At 41.4% G+C, this 20,539-nt stretch overlaps 1 protein-coding gene across 1 annotated transcript in view; it reads right to left on the bottom strand.

Annotated features, from left to right (window-relative positions):
• XDH (xanthine dehydrogenase) overlaps positions 1-20,539 on the bottom strand; it is a 78,959-nt gene that overhangs the window by 45,212 nt on the left and 13,208 nt on the right. The window contains exons 5-13 of the mRNA XM_027850476.1: positions 18,015-18,141; positions 15,532-15,593; positions 10,724-10,792; positions 10,052-10,138; positions 7,753-7,894; positions 6,007-6,099; positions 4,245-4,396; positions 2,683-2,776; positions 342-451 (exon numbers count right to left, since the gene is read on the bottom strand). Of these exons, the coding sequence (XP_027706277.1) occupies positions 342-451; positions 2,683-2,776; positions 4,245-4,396; positions 6,007-6,099; positions 7,753-7,894; positions 10,052-10,138; positions 10,724-10,792; positions 15,532-15,593; positions 18,015-18,141 (936 nt within the window). The remainder of the gene's footprint in view (positions 1-341; positions 452-2,682; positions 2,777-4,244; positions 4,397-6,006; positions 6,100-7,752; positions 7,895-10,051; positions 10,139-10,723; positions 10,793-15,531; positions 15,594-18,014; positions 18,142-20,539) is intronic.

The following is a 20,539-nucleotide window of genomic DNA, read 5'->3' as shown; positions in this document are numbered from 1 at the left end:
GAAGGAAGGAAGGAAGGAAAGAAAGAAAGAAAGAAGAAAGGAAGGAGAGAAGGAAAGAATAAAGAAGGATTATGAAGTAAGTTGTGCATCCTGCTTCTTTGGAGATCATAGGATCTTAGATTTAGAGCTGGGAAAGAACCCCAGAGACTGTCTCTGGTCCAACCCCCTTGTTGAAGAAACTGATGTCCCTTGCATGAGATCACCGAGCTAGCCACATAGTTAGCGTTTGAGCCCAGGTCGTCCGATTCCAGCGTCAGAGCTCTTTTCCTGAATCAGATATCTCTAAGTATGGGAGTCAGACCTAGACCAGACTCCAAGGTCAGCTCCAGATAACATCTCACCTTCCTACTGTAGGGAATCTCAATGGAAAGCAATATCTCCTCAGGACTTAGGAGTGTCTTTCTGTAGCCAGGAAAAAACATGTAGTCCATCCGAACAGTCCTCTTGGTCCCTGTATGGAGAGAAGAAGGAAGAGACTCAGGAGGAGTAAGCTCAGAGGGCCATGTCAGAGCCCATCACCAGCCCAGCACAGAAACACCTGGGCACTGGATCCCTTCTTCATCAGTTCATAATTACCATGAGACCTTGAATCCAAAGGAAAGAGTTGGCATGGAGAAGAGAGTAAAGCTCAGAAAGAATTTGGTTCTGTATCCTCTATCTCAAAATATCTTATTAATTTGGTGAAAAAAAATCATAGATAGGATTGTGGACTTAGGGGCAGAAGAGGCCTTAGAGACCATGTAGTCCAACCCCATTTTACAGATGAGGACCACAGTATGATTCATCCCAAGTCATACAGCTGATAAGTGGTAGAACTGGGATTTGAACCCAAGGTCCTGTGATTTTAGATCTAGCATTCTTTCTACTGTACAATGCCACCTTTTAAAAAAATTCATTCATTCATTCAATTTATTTTTTATTTTATTTATTTATTATGCCTTTTTCAGAATGAGAAGAGTACAGCTCCCCTGACCATCATTCCACGGTATTTACCTTACCACAGTAATTCCTTTCAACTCAAACATTAGCCAGGCCAGATATCAGGGCTTCTGAGCTTCTCCCCTCCCCCCATTCCCAATCGATGCCCTGTTCTATTTTCCTAGAAAATACACTTTCTGGGCATCCCCTCAATTTCCAATTCTTTGCCCCCAGAAAAGAGCTGTTATAAATATTGTTGTAAATATTGATCCTTTTCCTTTTTCATTTTTTATCTCTTTTGGGATATAGACCTAGTAGTGATGTTGCTAGGTCAAAGGGTATGCATGATTTTATAGCCTTTTGGGCATAGTTATAAATTGCTCTACAGAATGGTTGAATTAGTTCATAATTCCACCAACACTGCATTAATGTCTCTTTTTTCCCATATTCCCCTCCACCATTTGTCATTTTCATTCTCTGTCCTATTAGCCAAGCTAATAGGTATGAGGTAGTACCTCAGAATTGTTTTAATTTGCATCTATCCAATCAATAGTGAGTTAGAACATTCTTTTATATGGCTATAGATAGCTTTGATTGCTTCATCTGAAAATTGTTCATATCTTTCGATCCTTATCAATTGGGGAATGGCTGAACAAATTATGGTATGTGATTATGACGGAATACTATTGTGCTATAAGAAATGATGAGCAGGATTCTCTCAGAAAAACCTGGAAGACTTACATGAGCTGATGCAAATTGAAATGTACTATATATAAAGTAACAGTAATATTGTTAAAATGATCAGCTGTGAGTGACTTAGCTATTCTCAGCAATACAATGATCCAAGACAACTCTGAAGGGCTTATGATGAAAAATGTTATCCATTCCCAGAGAAAGAACTGATGGTGTCTGAATACGAACTGAAGCATTTTTTTTAACTTTATTTTTCTTGAGATTTTTTTTCTTTTTTGGTCTATATTTTCTTTTACAACATGACTATTATGAAAATGTTTTGCATGACTACACATGTATAACCTATATCAAACTGCTTGCTTTCTCAAAGGGGGGAGTGAGGAGGAAGGATGGGAGAGAATTTGGAACTCAAAAGTTTTAAAAATAAATATTAAAATTGTTTTTACATGTAACTGGGGGAAAATAAAATACTAAATACATTTTTTAAAAAAGAAAAAAATAGAGTTTCTGATAAAATATCTCTTTTAAGTGCCTTCTTTCTCATAATAATAGTAATGACAGCTTATATCTGAATTGTGCTTTAAGATTTGCATGGTTATTGACATACCTTTGAGCCACAGAACAATTCTGTGAGATAATACTTCTAACTGTTTAGTCATTTTAGTTGTGACTGATTCTTTGTGACCCCATTTGCAGTTTTCTTGGCAAAGTTACTGGAGTGGTTTGCCATTTCCTTCTCCAGTTCATTTTACAAATCAGGAAAATGAGGCAAATAGGGTTAAGTGACTTGCCCAGGGTCACACAACTAGTAAGTTTCTGAGGCCAGATTTGAACTCAGGAAGATGTCTTCCTCACTCCGGGCCTGGCACTCTATCTACTGCACCACCTAGCTGTGGAGATAGGTACTATAGATGTAAATAATCTAATCAATAAAGAAACTGAGGTCAGAGAAGTGACATGATTGCCCATGTCAGACAGCTAATGATTGTCAGACGCAGGACTTGAACCTGGGTATTTCTGACTCAGGTCCATCCCTCTATCCACTTTGTGGATACAACTATACCAACTCACCTTTGGATACCAGAGTTAGTTTGGCTCCACTGGCCATGAATACGGGGTTGAGGTCAGAAATTGGGCTGGCATTGATGATGTTTCCCCCAATGGACTGAAAACAGAGACATGGAACACATGGTTAGACTTAGTCCACTCCCAAAAAACTTTACTCACTAATTCTTGATCTTTGAAAACAGAGCTGGTAGAGAGGGGGGGTTCTCATAACTCACCTCACCTCTGTCTATAATGGATGTACCTTCCCCATTTCTTGGGCTATCTTCTATTGAGTAGCACCCTAACTTTGAAAATGGGCAAGGTAGATAGTGCAATAAGCTTTACTTGACTCACCAACGGCTGGCTACTCTGAATGACTGAATTTGAGAGCTGGACCAATGGTCATCTAGTCCAACTCACAACCCCAAAAGAATCCCCCCTACAATATATCTAACAAACATTCTGCCTGAAGAACTCCAGTGGAGGATAGGAAGGGGACCCTGAAATAGGCCTTTTCACTTACGGATAGTTCTAATTTTTCAGGAAGTTTTTCTCGATATCAAGCCTAAAATTACCTCTTTGTGACCTCCATCCATGGCTTCTAATTCTGTCCTCTATAGCTAAATAAAACAAGCCTTATCTCTTTTCCACACAATAACTCTGAGTACAACTATCTTATCCTCCGTGAATCTTCTCATCTTCAATCTGTATACCCCCAGTTCCTTCAACCATCTTCATACAGCATGGACTCAAGGCCTTTTACTATGTTAGTGGCCTTCCTCTGGACACTCTCGAGCCTATCAATGCTTTTCCAAAAACATGGCACCCAGAACTGGACTCAAAATTCCAGATGCAGTCTGACCAGGGCAGATTTTAGGGGAAATGCCACTTTCTTATTCCTGGAAGCAATGCCTTTCTTGATAGAGTCGAAGATGCGGTTGGCTTTTTTTTAATCTTCAAAATTCCACTGTTGGACTCTGGTAGCTCCTAGCTCTTTTTCAAACTGCTACCGAATCATGCCTTCCCAATCCCATAATTGTGAAGTTGGTTTTTAAAATCTAAGTAGAAGACTCACATTTATCTCTGTTATATTTAATCTTACTAGATTCATCCCAGTGTTCCATCCCATTAAGATTCTTTATAGGTCTGCTTGTGGGATCCTTAGCTTTCTTGTTTATCCTTTCTACATCCATGTCAAGGAAGGAGTGGGAAAGAATTATTCAAGACCATAGGATCATAGATTTAGAGCTAGAAAGGACCTTGTGAGTCAACTAATTCAACTCTCTCATTTTCCAGATGAGGAAACTGAGTCCCAGAGAGGATAAGTAACTGCCAAAATTACATAGGTAGCAAGAGGCAGAACTGGAATTTGAACTTGCATCCTCTGACTCCAAGATCCAGTATTTTTTTTTCAGCCTCAAGAAAACCGAGGCGCAGAGAGAGGAAGACGCACTTGGTTGGAGGGTGCAGAGCAAATCAGCTTCAGAGACTAAAACACAGTTATTCTAGCATCTCCTAGAGTAACCTCTCCAACCTGATCAGCCCTCTCAGCTTCACCTGATTGAATCTCTGACACAGGGACTCACCGCCACAGATTTGACCTGCTTTCCAGCAAACCAGCGCAGCTGCTCCAAGACCCCTTTAAACACTTCAGTCTGGTAGGCCGGGAGTTCAGCCACGGCAGCCACTAAGGCTTTCTCCACATCACTGAGGGGGCAGGCTGCCCCGAAGGAGATGCCTAGGAAGGAAGCTACTGTCATCCTTCCTATCAACTTTGACAACCTCACCCCATTCCTCCCCAACACTCACACATATACACTTTCATTCATTTGCCACAGACAATGGTCAAGCCCTGTGAATTCTCCCCTCTGCAATGTCCCCCATTCTATTCAGTCATTCACTCAGAATGTCATGTGCCGACCATGTATAATGCCCCTCCTTTCCATTCCTACTGCTATAAATCTAGTTCTGCTGTCAGTCAACAGTATCCTAAATGGTCTGTCCACCTCCAGCCTCTCCTCCTTGCAAACTACTGACAGAAAGCACAGCATCCTGGTCATATCCCTGCTCAAAACAAAAAATTCAATAGACAGTTCCCAACCAGCTTATGCTAGCATTCAAGGTCCAACGTGATTTTTTCCTGAGCCTACTCGTCCAACTTTATCTTCTACTACTTTCCTGTAGCCAAACTGGACTATTTTTTTAAAGGCATAAATCCTACCCTTTCCAGCCTTTATACCTCTGCTCTTGCTCTTTCTTCCCCTACAGTACCTTCCCCCTTCTTTGTAAAATCTTGCCTATCCTTCAAGGTCCACTTAAAATGCTACTTCTTCACAAAATATTTTGTTTCTTTCAATCCAATATGCTTTCTACCTTCTATGTTTAAAAATTAATCTAACATATATCTTAATAGTACCTATATTCTGTCCAGTTTTTAGTTATTTTAAATAATGGAATCAGAGATTCTCTAGTCAGATACATGGACAGGAAGCCCCCAATAACATGCATACCCAACAGGGGCCACCCATCTTTGCTTGAAGGCCTGGGAGAGGGGACTTATTACCTCTCAAATCAGATCCTTCCATTTTTGGACAGTATTAGAAGTTGGGAAATTGATTCTTCTATCTCTATATTTCTACTCACACAGCCACCACCCCAGTGCAGACTCTCATCACTTCTTACTTAGACTATTGTGATAGCCTCCTAATTAATCTCCTTGCCTCAAATCTCTCCTCACTCCAATCTATCCTCTGTTCAGTGGCCAAAGTGATTGGCTTAAAGCACAGTTCTGACCATGTCAGCCATCCTCATCCCCCCACTCAATAAACTCTATCACCTTCAGAGTCAAATACAAAATTCTCTGTTGAGCATTTAAAGACCTTTACAAGGTGATCCCTTCTTTCCTATCCAGTCTTCTTACACTTTTATTTTGCTCCAGACATTCTACAGTCCAACGACATCAGTCTACTCACTTTTCCTCATACACACAACACTCCACCTCTTCACTCTCTGTATTTTTAGTAGCGATTCACCATGCCTCCCTCCTCACCTTTGACTGCCTCCTAACTGCCCTGGCTTCTTTCAACACTCAGATAAACTCATCCCTTTTTCGTAAGTACTTTCCCACTGTCCCCTGTTGCTGCTTTCTTCCCTCTGAGATTGGCTTCCATTCACATTTCACAAGCCTTCTGTGTGTCGTCTCCCTCATTCAAATGGGAGCTACTTAAGGTAAGGAGTCCTGTTTTGCTTTGTATCTCTGGTGCTTAGCATAGTGTTTGGCCCATAACAAGCACTTAAAAATGTGTGATGTCTTGACTTTTCCATACTCAGTAAGGATCCCCTACTTACCCTCTGGGCCACGTTCCACAAAATTTAGCTCAGGGATCCAAGTTGGGCAGACTATTAGAGGGAATATCTTGTTCTTAAATTTCATCTCGATACCTTAAAAAAAAAGTTAGAGTTAGAAATCCAGTCATCCTTGCCCTCATAATTATCATTATCACTACTAGAAAAGTCAGGAAAAACAACCATAACAGCCCTACTATTTTACTGACAACTTCTATGGCTAATTATCCTAAAACACCCTTTCCTGGCTACCATTCTTCGATATGTTTTGTATCCATCTTTTAGAATGTACTCTTTGAGGACAGGTACTGTTTCACATTTGTCTTTGTTTTCCCAGTATCTAGGAAAGTGCTTGGCACATAGTAAGTACTTAATAAATGTTTCACTTAGCACTAACAAGATCTGACAGCCAGAACCCAGACGGACTTTTCACAATAGACACTAGCTAAGCATCTACCATAATGCTAAGAACAGGTCCTGGACCTGTGCTTTCACTGATCTAGGGAACTCCCAGGTGAGGAAACTCCCTCTATCAGTGCAGCTGCCATTTATAATATTAGAACACTGACTAGAGCACTAAGAGGTTAAGACTTGCCAGCATGTTTCAGAGGTAAGACTTGATGCCAGGCTCTCGTGCTGAGGCCAACTTTCTGCTCACCACAAAATGCTGCCTCTCAATAATAATTCACTACAATTCAATAGCACCTACTATGGCCAAGCCCTGAACAAAGGGCTAGGGACACAATTATAAAAATGTTGTTGTTCCTCCATTTGGGAAGGTAGGACATTACTCCTCTTGGCAAGCTTGAATTCACTAAATTTAAAGCAATTTCCATTGGAAGGCTGGGTAGCGTTGAAAGAGGTGGTCACAAACAGGAATCCTCTCCAGGATCCATACGTCAGGAAAAGGTTTCAATAACCACTGACCAACCATGACTAGCTCTCCTAGACCTGAAATACAGTTTTTGCCAGGGTAGCAAATCTCTCTAGTTGCTCTCCAAGTGCCATTTCATCAACAGGTGAAATGTTTTCTTGGTGAAAGGGAACATCAGGTGTAATTTCCCTCCCCGGACTGTCACTGCCTGAAGCCAGTTGTCACTTATTTCTCCAAACCAGATTCTAGATTTTTAAAAACTGAAAAAGTCTGTGAGAGTATTAGCCATGCATGACCTATCTTCATGCCTTTTGTGAGCATTTGAACAGACACCGTCAAAGCCATGTGAAGAACCTGAGATCCCAGGGACCTGAGGGATCATGGGATATGATTGAGAAGGGTCCTTAGAGTTCATCTGGTCAAAGTCTTTCATTTTACAGATGAGGTCACTGGTACTTTACAGGCACTGTCTCACTCACATAGGCTCTAAGTGTGGGAGGAGGTGTTGAACCCAGGTCCTCTGACCCCACATCTAAGTACAGCTTCCCACTGTTGCTAGGGTTGCAAAGTTCTGGGCAGCAGCACCCAGGGAGGCAAACTAGAGTCTCACTTGGGCACCCCCTTTCTCTCCTATCCTAGCACCTCCCCAGGTGTGGGACACTAGACACCACCCGCCCCTCTCAATCAGTGGTTCTCTTGACACAGTCAGGAAATAGCCTGGTAGATTGCAGGTTGCCGGAGGTTCCTCTGAGGTATCCAACAGGTGAAGCCTTGTGGAAGGACCAAAGGGAATGAACAACAGCTTTGGACTTTGCCCAAAGCAGTACAACGTGCTCCGGACCCTGTGGCCACCCTTCCATGACATCCCCTTTTACCTATCTCAGTGTTCCCCACCACCAGCTTGGCGTCTGGGTGCTGGGCCTTCAGCTCCAACAGTTCCTTCAGGGTCGCAGTCTGGATCCATTTCACACGCTCCCCTTGGAAACACAGCTGCTTATGGGGCTCATCTTTCAACCTCTAAGAACACAGGTTTCAATTGTTTCTTCCTGGATTGAGGAAATTATACTGCCCCATCACCTCTTCCCTCTTCCTGTTTTCCTGACAAAAGTCATTCTTGAATGCACTGGGGAGCTAGCTGATTGTTCTATGCTCTCTTAGGAATAGGGACTAGACCCATAATTTCCCTGGTGTAGGGAACCCCTGTGTGAGAAAGCCTTCTCTACCAACACAGGTGCCAATGCACCTTTTGTGCAGCTGTTTTAGAGAGTAGTCTACCCAGAGCACCAGGAGTTAAATAACTTACCCAGGGTCACACAGTCACTATGTTTCAGCTCTTTCTGGACTTGAGGCAAGCTGTCTACCCACAATACTATGCTACTTCCCTTCCATTTATGAAACTATGGTTCAATGTTCTAAGGCCCCTTCCAGCCTCCAGGTCATTCCACAGGTCTGTGTTCTAAGCTGGAGTCTTACAGCTATGATATTGTGTTTCTATATTCTTAAGTCCCTTCTAGCTCTGGCATTCTGTGGTTCTACATTTATTAGCTTCCTTCCAGATCTGAAATCTATAGTTCTACTTTCTTATGCCCCTCTTAGATATCACTTTCCATGAGTGTGTCTATGTTCTAAGATCCCTTCTAGCTATGATGGTACCTCTGAGGTCCCTTTCAGCTCTGACATTCTATAGGTCAATGATTTTAAGGTCCTTCCCAACTTTAATATCATTTTGTTCTATGTTTTAAAGCCCACTTTAGCTCTGGCATTCTACATTTACTCCTGTTCATTAAAGATGCTTCAATACCTACTCTATGCCCAGACAGATGCTAGGGTAGGATGCAAAAAAGTGAAATCTCCAGTCTCTGGCTTTTAAGAACCACTTCTTCTATAAAGTCTTCTATTCTTCCTTTTCCCAGCTGTTAGTGAACTTTCCCACCTCCATTTTTCCTGTACTATACTTATGTTGTGTCCCCAGTGTCTAGAATGGTGCCTGACACATAGTAAATACTTACTATATTAATATATATCTTATATATAACCACTGACGTAACACTTTATGATTTACAAAGTGATATATATATGAGTATTTGTGTGTATCTCCCTATCTCTCTATCTGCCTCTGTCTCTATCATCCACGTCTGCCTGTCTGCCTATCTCCATCTATCTACCTGCTTTATCATCTATGTCTGTCTGTCTATCTTATCCATCCATTCATCCATCCATCTGTGTTCTAAGGTCTCTTCTAGCTCTGGTATTTTATGCTCTATGTTCTAAGCTCCCTTACAGTTCTGGCATTCTGTGATTCTATGAATTCAAGTGAGATAAACAATCCATGGACAAATGATTTTGATTTGATTTTGGGTAGCAAAATAGACTTCAGTGATGTTATGGATAGAGGGAAGTACACTACATTTTATGTGAAGAGACAAGAAATTGAAGACTAAAAGGTGACCCTCAAATCACATGTAGGCAAACTTTTATTTATACTAAAATTATATTCCTGAAAAGTTGGGAGTGAATCAAATTTTGAAAGTCAAAGTACTTTTGTTGGACTAGGTGAATTCAGTTTTAAAAGAAGCCAACTTCAAGAAAAAATGAAGCAACCAATCCAGGATTCAGACCCAGAGCTTCCTGACTTCAGATGTGCTACATCCTGCAGTTTCTTAACCACTCAGAGCTAAAAGTTATGAAGTGTTTTGCATACATTACCACAGAACAGCCCTGAGTTCAGTGTAATAGGTATAGTTATTGCACACTTAATACCAGGAATGGCATTCAAACCCAGGACTCCTGGGTCTCTGTCAATTACCCCATAGCTGGTTCTGGTACAGACAGTAGAAAAATCTGTATTTGGTTCCTTTTTCTGACAATGACCTAGTTCTGACCTTAATCAGTACCTGCTATTACAATTGTCAGACTGAAGCTGCTTTGGTGATAAAAGTGAGAGAACAGATTTATGAGATATCATAAAGCTGGGCTGAATAGTCAGGTAACTTTTTTTTTTTTAATAAGAGAGCTTCTCTTCCAAGGTGACTCTGTGCATTTGGAAGAAACAATGATATGGGTTATATGGTCATAGAGTCACCTCACCCAAACATCCAGGGTATATGAAGTCAAAGCCATGTGTCTCATATATTCAAGTTACAAAGGTTCATTCCCCTTTGGGACATCACCTACCATTAATTCTGGTGGGAAGATAGGCTCCTGGGTGGGATCTAATGGCAGGAATTCCTCTGGATTGAACAAAGATGGTGAGAGAATTAACTGCAAAAAAAAAAAAAAAGTAGAGGAGGATGAGATGAGAGGAGGAGGAGAAAAAGAAGAAGAGGAAGAAGAAGAAGGAGGAGGAGGAGGAGGAGGAAGAAGGAAGAGGAGAAAGAAGAAGAAGATGATGAATAAGAAGGACAAGGGGGAGGAAGAGGGAAGAAGAGGAAGTAGAGGAAGGAGGAGAAGGATGGGGAAGGAGGAGAAAAATGAAGAGAAGGAAGGAAAAGGAGGAAGAGAGGAATATATGGAAGAAAGAAAAGGAAGAAGGAAGGGTAAGAAGAGAAGAAATGGGACTTGCATTTTCTGCTTCCTTTTAAAATATCTAATAATAAGAAGGCTCTTGCAGGATTCTCTTCCCTCACCTGCTGAAGGAGGAGCAGAGGAGCAGAGATGAGAAATGACTTCGCAGTCCACTTTGATACATGGGGCAGTGGCCCACGAGAAGCCCTGAGCGGATGCCTACAAACTCTGCCGTGCCCTCTCTCTCCCTTCGTGGCTGGCAGCCCCTTGGCAGTTTTCAGTTGCACAGGATCTGACCAGGATGGGGTGGGGCTGAGGGGGAGGGTCAAAGGCAGGGCTTACCGTGCTCCTTTCCTTCTGATTCATGCAGCAGTTTGGATTATCTCCCTTTCCTCCACAGCATCCCCCATCCTAAGAGAACAAGGAACACTTCATTTACTCAGAAACTTCAGGGCTAAAGAAAATAGATTCCCTTTCCAGAAAACTGCAGGCCCTGTTTCCTCTTCCTGGAGTAAATGAGTTTAAAGCAGACCTCTCATGCCATCTGCCTCCTCAAACAAGAGCCGGTGTCTGTATTAGATTTTCTATTGCTTGGTCTGCTTTAATCACAAGACACTAATGAATCAACAAGCCATTTGTAACAGGCACATTACATTGCTGTGTGGAGGGGATACAAAGTTCACCTCTTGCCTTGAAAACTGAAAGAGCATCCGGATTGATCTCCTTGACTTGAGCCTCTCTCCACTACACCTCTTCTCCACATGGCTGCCATAGTGATTTTTCTGAAGCAAAGATTGGACCGTGCTACTCCCTTACTCAAGAAACTCCCCATGATTCTCTATTACTTCTAACATCAAATAAAAACTCTTCTTTTTGGAATTTAAAACCCTTCACGACCTGGTTCCAACCTACCTTTCTAGACCCATTATGCACCTCTCCTCTTCATCTGTGCTATGGTACAGCCAGCCTGACTTTTCTGTTCCTCAAACATGACATCTCATCTCCTATCTCATGCCTAGAATGCATTTTCTTCTCACCAGCACATCTTAGAATCCTTCATTCCCTTCAAAGCTCAGTTCGAATGCACCTTTTACATGGAGACTCTCCTGATCCCCTTGGCTGCTAGTACAGCCCCTCCCCCAACAAAAAATATATATGTTATGTATATACTTATGTATATACATGTTATGTTATGTATATACTTATGTATGTACTTATGTTGTCTCCCCCAAAAGAAAGTAACCTCCTTGAGAGCAGGCACTGTTTCATTTCTGTCTTTGCTAGCCCATAGCAGGAATTTATCAGTTAATTAAGTTGATTGATATTTGAGTTTAACAACAATAATAATAGCTATCATATATGTAGCACCCACTATGTGCCAGGCACAGTGCTAAGTGTTTTACAATTATTACCTCATTTGATCTTTACAACAATCCTAGGAGGTAGGTGCTATTATTATCCACATTTTACAGTTGTGGAAACAGAGGCAGACAGAGACTAAAGTGACTTGCACAGGGTCACAAAGCTAGTAAGTATCTGAGGCCACATTTGAATTCAAGCCTTGATGACTATAGACCTGGACCTCCATTCACTGCATAGGTGCTATTATTATCCCCATTTTACAGTTGAGAAAACTGAAGTTAAATGACTTTCACAGGGTCATACAGCTAGTAAATGTCTGAGGCAAGATTTGAATGAAGGTCTTCCTTACTCTGAGTGCAGCACTCTATCCTCTGCACCAACCTGATTATAAATAAAGCATTTATATAATGCTTCATTTGCAAAGCTCTTTATATACATTGTCTCCTTTGAGTGGCACAACGGTCATTCCCTAGGTATGGGGGAGGGGTAGTCTCATCCCTATTTTACAGAGGGGGTGGGGTATGGAGCGTCTTAATAACTAGTCCTATAAATCCCACACTGGGCCAATCACACACACATACTGAGTTCAGTTGAAATGGCAATCAGTGTCCTCTGCAGCACCTGTAAGCCTGACTGGTCTTGCTGAGTTCTAAGGAGAGCTAGATCCTGCATTTCTTTAAAGAGTCAACTTCTTAGACATTCTGCCTCTTCCAGGAACCAGCTCAGGACATGCTGTAACCGGCCCATAGGAGTGGAAAAATCCCACTGCTCTCCAACAGGAACACTTCCCTGAATTGGGCTGACAACAGAGCAGTCCAGTGTGATACGCTGTAAACAGCCCTGGGCTTCTGGAGTCCCCAGAGCCTGGTTTGACTCTCACCTCTGTTCCTTATCACCTGTGTGATTTGGAGAAGTTATGCCAACACTGAAAGTCTTAATTTCCTCATCTGCAGGCAGAAGAGGGTGGATTAGATGGTCTCTAAGGCTCTTTCCACCTTTAATTCTAAGATCCTGGACTCACTAAAAACTCAGGTAGAATTGGAAAATGCTTCACAAGGGAGCCAAACTGGGAGAATAATTTATATGTCACATTATAGAGAAAAACAACTCGGAAAGATAGATCAATGTAATCATAAACCAATATTACAGAAGACCAAGGACCACTCTACTCATCTCCTACCAGAGAGGTGATGGACTTAAAAAGGAGAATGACATATAGATTATGGAGGCCTGGCCATCTGCGAATTTGTTTTACTAGACTATACATATTTATGAGGGTTTTATTTTTCATTTTTTTTTGCTCATTATGTTGTTCAAGGAAGGGGGTGGAGCACTGGGAGGGACAGATTATAAATGCATGTAAAAGCAATAAATAAGTTATTTATTTATAAAAATAAGAAAACACTTGATGAGAGTTACAAAATCTGTTTCCCCTCATATTATCTAAAGTGGGAACTAACTTGAGTAAGTTTGGAGGCAATTGCTTATCCTAACCCAAGAGTATGTATTCCATGCTCCCCATGGCCACACTCCCTAATTCTTTGCATAGGCTGTTTTGTCAGGGGTCGATTAGTCCTTATATGGTATCTGACCTGTGGACTTATGGTCCTAGAGGATTTCTAAGTTCAATGAATGAGAAATGTGGATGAGAGGAGCAGGGAGGATCAGCCACAAAGGCAAAGATCACCCCACATAGTAAACAGCCCTAACTCTCCCTGGACCTTATCCTTCTCTGTCTGTCATTGTGGTATGATGGCAAAAGCTCCTCATCTGGATGTCAATAGTTCAGTACCTGTCTCTGTAACTCACCACCTGTAGACAAGTTACTTAACCTCTCTGTGCCTCAGTTTCCTCATCTGTAAAATGAGGTTGAACTAGATAATCTCGGAGGTCCCTTTTTAACTTTAGATCTACAACACTTTTTCAATGATCCCTTGGTAAACTTCCTCTATAGTTAACAAACTCCCTCCCAACCTAGATCACCTCCTTGTTGCACATTCCTTCCATCCCCCCAAAGACTAGCTTCTTCCTGAAGAAACCACATTTCTTAGTGCTCTCACCAAGGCTTGGTGCTCTTTCTCTTGTACCCCCTAAAATACTGGTCCAGGAGGAGGAAAAGAGGAGCTGGCATACTCCTTGCTCCTCACAGCCCTTTCAAACTCTCTGCCACCATTATTCAGTAACCATTTCTTCCTTAAAGTTCATGTCCAAGAACTGATATTGTCTGAATGTAGACTGAAGCATACTATTTTTTTCTTTCCTTCTTTCTTTCTCTTTCTTTCTTCCTTCCTTTCTTCCTTTTTTCTTTCCTTCCTTCCTTCCTTCCCTCCTTCCTTCCTTCCTTCCTTCCTTCCTTCCTTCCTTCCTTCCTTTCTTTCCTAGTCTTCTTATACAAAATTAATATCGTGGAAATGGTTTGCACAATTGCACATGTATAATCTCCATCAGATTGCTTACAGTCTCAGGGAAGGTGGAGGAGAGGGAGGGGTAGAATTTGGAACTCAAAACTTTTTAAAAATATTAAAAATTGTTTTAACATGTAATTGGGGGAAAATAAAATGTTATTTAAAAAAGTAAAAACAATGGCCATCAAGGCCCATGCAAAATTAGGTAGATAGAGAGATAGATGGATAGATAGATAGAGTTCATGCCATCCTGTCCATCTCCTTGTTCCTTTCCTTTGTGGACCTCTAGATCACTCACTCACTCCCCCTCCTCTCCAGTAAATTCACTACCTGGCTTACAGTCTTTTCCATCACCTCCTGACCTTCCTGTTTCTCAACCTCATTCCCATGATGACTGCTGATAAATGTTTAACAAGCAGTTCTCTGAAAAGTAGGTTCACTTTTAAGTTTAATCTGCATTAACATTTTCACCATTACTTAAGTCTAGACAATCAATAAAATAATCAATCAAGCCCTGATGTGGAGTGTTCGCAGATTTCTGAGGTATAAATGCTCACCCTGAAAATTTAACAATATGCTTTTATGAGTCAGTACAACTTGGCTCCAGCACATCACTGTCTTCATCTCTAGTCTATCTGAGCCATCTAAAGCAGTACTTACAAATCCTCCTCTCCCTACCTACCCATTCCACCTCACTCAACTGGCCTAGCCCTAGGCACCAGAATTCTTAGTTATGGCACTGGATTCAGTTGATGTAGGTGTTTGTCATAATCAACAATACCTCTTTTCTACTGGGATGTAAGTTTTACTAAGAACTTTCCTCACAACAACTCTAGGACATAAAGAGCATGAGTATTATTAATCTTGGTTTTACAGATGAGAAAACTGAGACTTACAGAAGTTAAACAACTTTCTCATGGTCAACAATTCAATTTGATTCAATTCCTCAAGCATTTTCAAGCACCTACCAAGTACCAGATACTAAGGTAAGCACCAGGGATAGAAAAACACAAATTAAACAAGTCCCTGCCCTCACAGAGCTTCCTTCCTACTTGGGAGAGTAAAGGGGGAAGGGACAATATGAAAATAGGTAAGTAAATAAAATATGTGTGTATATAAAAAATAAGTAAAAAGGAATTTGGAAGGAAGAAGAAGACCCCCCAACAGAGAGAATCAGGATTCTTATCAAAGGTTGCCCTTGAGCTGAATCTAGAAAGAAACTAAGGCTTTCCAAGAAGCAGAAGTGAAATAAAGATCATTCCAGGTAGGCCTGGGGGACAGCCACTTACTTGAATGAGCCAATCCTGTTGCTACTTTGAATTTATGTCAGCCCTCCTCTCCCCATGCCAAGAGCTAGGGTAGCAGCTAATCAATGGCACTTACCCTGGCAAACGTCCTAAAGCCCTGAAGGATGGGTCTGTAGCCTGTACAACGACACAGGTTCCCTGTGGGGTCAAGACAAAAAAGCAGAGATGCCTGTCAGTAGTGATGCCCAGCAAAGCAAGGAATTATAAAGAGAGTGGATTGGAGGGTTAGGTTGGCATATCTGGAGTGTCGTAGGATCACAGATTTAGAGCTAAAAGAGACCTTAGAAGGCATTAAGTCCAACCTCTCATTTTCCAGGTGAAGAAACTGAGGCTAAAAGGAGTTAAACTAATAAGTAATCTGAGCCAGGATGCATCTATCTGCTGTAGTGCCTAGCAGCCTAGGAGCCACCATTTGGTACGTTCACAGGGACAGATAATCCCTGGCCAACCCCCCCAAGCAGGATGACCACTGTATTGGGGCAGATAGGTGTCATTGTGGATAGACCGCCAGGCCTAGAAATGGAAAGACCAGAGTTCAAATCCAGACTCAGACACTTAGTAGCTAAGTGACCCTGAGCAAGTGACTTAAACGCTTATTTGCCTGTTTCTTTATTTATAAAATGGGGATAATAATAGCACCAACTACCAGGTTGTTATAAGAATCAAATTAGATAATAACTGTAAAGTACTCAGCACAGTGCCTGGCACATAGTAAGCACTACATAAATGTTAGCTGTTATTATTATGATTTGGGTACTTGTCCCCATTTATGAAGACAAACTGAAATGCCTGTTGCTTCTGTTTGCTAAGAAACAAAAGTCTCTTTCCTCACAACTTAATATTGATCTGTGTCTTTATTACCGCCCTGAAGTAGCAAATCCCCCACCCCCCACTAACACAATATACATACTTATAATGGAGGAAAATAATAGATATTGGAACATTCACAGAGTGGATGCTCTAGAGTTTCTCAAACCAGCTCTTTACGGGCCCTTAACCTCCCACTCCTCCCTCCAACTCCCATCCTATGAAGAGGCCCACTGCAGCCCCTCACCGACTATGATGAACCAGTAACAGACCAGGGCCAACCCAAAGAGGAGCCCCAACTGCTACAGCCTGCCCTGGGACATGACCTTCCCTTACACTCTATGTACCTTGCATACAATTCTTTTCCCTACTGTCTACGCCCATCAGAATGTAAGCTCTTGAGGTCAGGCACCACGTTTTCACCTTTTTCTGTATCCCCAGAACTTAGCACAACGTCTGGCACATAGTAAGTGTTTAATAAGGGCTTATTGTCTGACTGGGGTGAATATAAGGATAAGATGTAATAATAACAATAATAGCTAACATTTATGTAACACTTTAAGATTTGCACATGCAACTGGGAAATAAGAAATACAGGAAATAGGGTACAGAAATCTATCCTGCTCTGCAGGAAAATATAAGGGGAAGGGGATAAGAAAAGGGGGGGAGAGATAGCAGGGAAAGCAGACTAGGGGAAGGGATATTCAGAATGCATGTCATCTTGGGGTGGGGGGAGGGGCGAGATGGGGTGAAAATTTGGAACTCAAAATCTTGTGGAAGTAAATGTTGAAAACTAAAAATAAATAAATTTATTTTAAAAAAAGAAAAAAAGATTTGCAAAACACTTTTCAAATATAATCTCATTTTATCCTCACAACAACCCTGGGAGATAGGTGCCATTATTATTCCTATTTTATAGATTTAGGAAACTGAGGCAAGCAGAGGTTAAGTGACTTGCACAGAGTCACAAAGCTAATAAGTGTCTGAAGTAGGATTTTAAGCTTGGGCAACCTGTCCAGCATTCTATCCCCCATGCTTCCTAACTACCTATCCTCAACAGTATAAAAAAACTTCCCAACAGGAAAGGGTTTACATTCAGCCAAATCTTAATGCTGATCCTATGGACTTAAGAAATTCTCTCTATTACTGGAATCACAGAATCTCGGAAATGGAAGGGACCTCAGAGGCAAACTAGTCCAACCCATACCTAAACAAGAATGCCTTCTAAGACAACTCTGACAAATGTTCCTAGTATCATAGGATTCAGAGTCAAAAGAGACCACAGAGGTCATTAAGTCCAACAATGAACCCTCCAGCCTCTGTCTGAGGATCTCCAAGTCAGGGGGAACCTATCACTTCCTGAGGTTATCCATTCCACTTTTGAGTAACTAATTCTTACTAAGTTCCCCCTAACTCTACTACCTCAAGCCCAAATTTTCTTCCTTTGCAGCTTCCACTCACTGTTCCCAGTTCTGCCCTCTGAGGTCAAGAGCAAGGCTAACCCCCCTTAATCATGGTGGACTTTCAAATTCTTGAAGAAAGCTCTGTGTCCTGTCTAAATCTTCTCCCTCTTCCAAATGGTGGCCTCTCCTCTTCTACTTCTTCCAGCCCTCCTCATTTTAAGAGACCAACCTAAGTCTTAACTTCAACCCCTGGACTGTTCTTCCCCCTGCAGGATCCCCAGTTCCAAGTAATCCTCTATGGTACTTCCCTGGACTGCTGAGGAGGGCAGAGTGGGGATGGGCAACAAACCTTGGAAAGCATTCTCAATCTCCTCCACTGTGGGCTCAGGGTTGTTCCGGAGCAGAGTATACATGCTCATGACGATGCCAGGGGTGCAGAAGCCACACTGGGAGCCATGACTTTTGAACATTCTCTCCTAAAACAAAAGGTGCAAATTGTTGAACCAGACGACCCAACCCAAGGCTTTGACCAGGGCTCAAGCAAAGTCATTCATTCAGCCATTAGAATTTATTATGTACATGCTACGTGCAGCGAACCTGAGAAGGTGCAACGTTTAGATAAGATGGAGTCTCTGTCCTCATGAAGATTACCTGGAATCCATTAGGGGAACAAGACAGAAATACAGACAACTATGAAACCAAATGCTACATCATAAATGCATGAGAGATTCAAAGCAAAATGCTACATAAAGTCCAAAAGTTGGATGGACTGTCTCTGGACAGTTGGATTCCATCTCTGGAGGTCTTCATGTGAAGGCCAAATGGCCACCAGGTATTGTGTAATGGAGATTTTTTTTGTTCAAGCATGGTTGGACTAGTTAGACACTTAGGTCCCTTCCAATTTTGATTCTGTCCAAATGCGAAGGTCATTAATGATTGAGGCACGAGGAAAAGGTGTCAGTGAACTTTAAGAGGTTCCCTCTACATAAAGTGACCACATATTCTAGGCTGGCTGGGACAAACCTGATTTCAAGAAAAAACACACTTTTAATAAAGCCTTGCAAAAGAAATTCCCTTTGTCAGAACACATTTCCCAATTTATTTTTCCCAAAAAATATGGTTATCATACCCAGTTGTTCTTGTAGTTGTTCAGTTGTTTTTCCATCGTGTTGAACTCTTTGTGACCTCATTTGGAATTTTCTTGGCAGAGATGCTGGAGTGGTTTGCTATTTCCTCCTCCAGCTCATTTTACAGATGAGGATACTGAAGCTATCCTATACTGTACCCAACCAGTAGGTACTAAGGAGCTACAGCATTGGATTGTTTAACCCATATTCTAATGCCACTGTCCCCTTAAGTGCAGTGATCCCAAGAAGTTTAGAAGGACGATGATAAATGGGAATTTTTGTTAATAGGAGTTGTGATGTAATGGGACTACTCAGTCTTTTTAGCCAAGTTAGGAACTTTTCCTACCTTGGAGGAGTTCTCCAATATGTATCGCCAATTCAAGGTAGAAAAACCACTAGACTTGTAATTAGAGAACCTTGAATTAGGATCTGAGTTTAAATGCCCATTCTGCTACTTATGATCTGTGTGACCTTAGGTATAATGCTTAACATCTCTTGCCTCAGTTTCCTTATTTGCAAAATGCAGGTGCTGAATTAAATTCATTTCCTTTCTAATTCTAAAACTATGATTCTATTATCTTATAGTAGGAATACCTAAGGAACAGATGGTTTTACTGGTCCCTTAAAGCTCCTAGATGGAAGAAATTGGAGGGGAGGGGGCACATAAAGGAAATTCACATTTAACCTGATAGAGCCCAAACCAGACAGTTGCAACTTGTTTGAAAACTCACGTTTAGGAAATCCCAGTTGATCCCCTATGACCAATAGAGGCAACATGCTGGGTAAGGGTGAGGAAAGGAGGAATTTTGCTAAACACCTTATTGGGGCTCATTTAATTAGCTGAGGTTTCCAGTCTTCTAGGAATAAGGATCTGTTTCCCTACATGAGAACAGATGTTAGGCAGATTATCAAGATAAAGCTTTTCATTCTGCCTTTCATCTATTATTTCAAAGCAAGTAGAAGTATTCATTAGTCCTTACATCATTCCTACAAGGTAAATGATATGCTGTTTTTACTGCTAAAGAAACTAATATTTCTGGAAGTGAAACAACATCTTCGTGGGCATTCGGTGAGTCAGAGGTAGGCCCAAGGAATAAAGCCTCCCGAAAGGATGTTGGCCACAGAACAAAGAGTTTGGGGACTTTTAATGGGAAGATGGAGGATTACAAGCAAAATGAGGCACATTAATGTCCTGTATCATCAAAGAGTTATGAAAGTTTGGGGGTAAAGGGTGGGGGCTGAGGGAATAAGAACATCTAAATCTTAGATGTGGGCCTAACATCTTCCTGTGCTATTGAAAAAAATCACTTAACTACTCTGTGCCTCAGTTTTCCCAACTGAGAAATAGTAAGAACAATGTTTGGCACCGCCTTACTTCAAAGAGGAGTTTATTTCTACCACCCTACTTGCTGTTTTTCTTTGGTTAAAAAGAGGCCTTTCCACATAAGAGACCCCATCCCATACTTTGCATCCCCCTCCATTGGTCTTGTTCGTTTCTATTTTTCCATTAAAGGGGAAGCCTTAATTAGCTGCCAATAGTCAGTCAACAAGCATTTATTAAACATGTCAGGATCATGTAAGTACTAGGGATACAAAATAGACAAAACAGGTCCCTGAGATCAAAGAGCTAGAGTTTTAACCAAGGAAATAACATGTAAATAACTAGATGCATATTAGCTTGATTAGATGGATAGATAGATAGATAGATAGATAGATAGATAGATAGATAGATAGATAGATAGATAGA

The sequence above is a fragment of the Vombatus ursinus genome, unplaced genomic scaffold (genome assembly GCF_900497805.2).
Source record: "Vombatus ursinus unplaced genomic scaffold, bare-nosed wombat genome assembly UNPS02009062.1, whole genome shotgun sequence".
Classification (NCBI taxonomy): domain Eukaryota; kingdom Metazoa; phylum Chordata; class Mammalia; order Diprotodontia; family Vombatidae; genus Vombatus; species Vombatus ursinus.
Note: the sequence above shows the minus strand (reverse complement) of the source record. Positions and strands in the feature narration are given on the sequence as shown.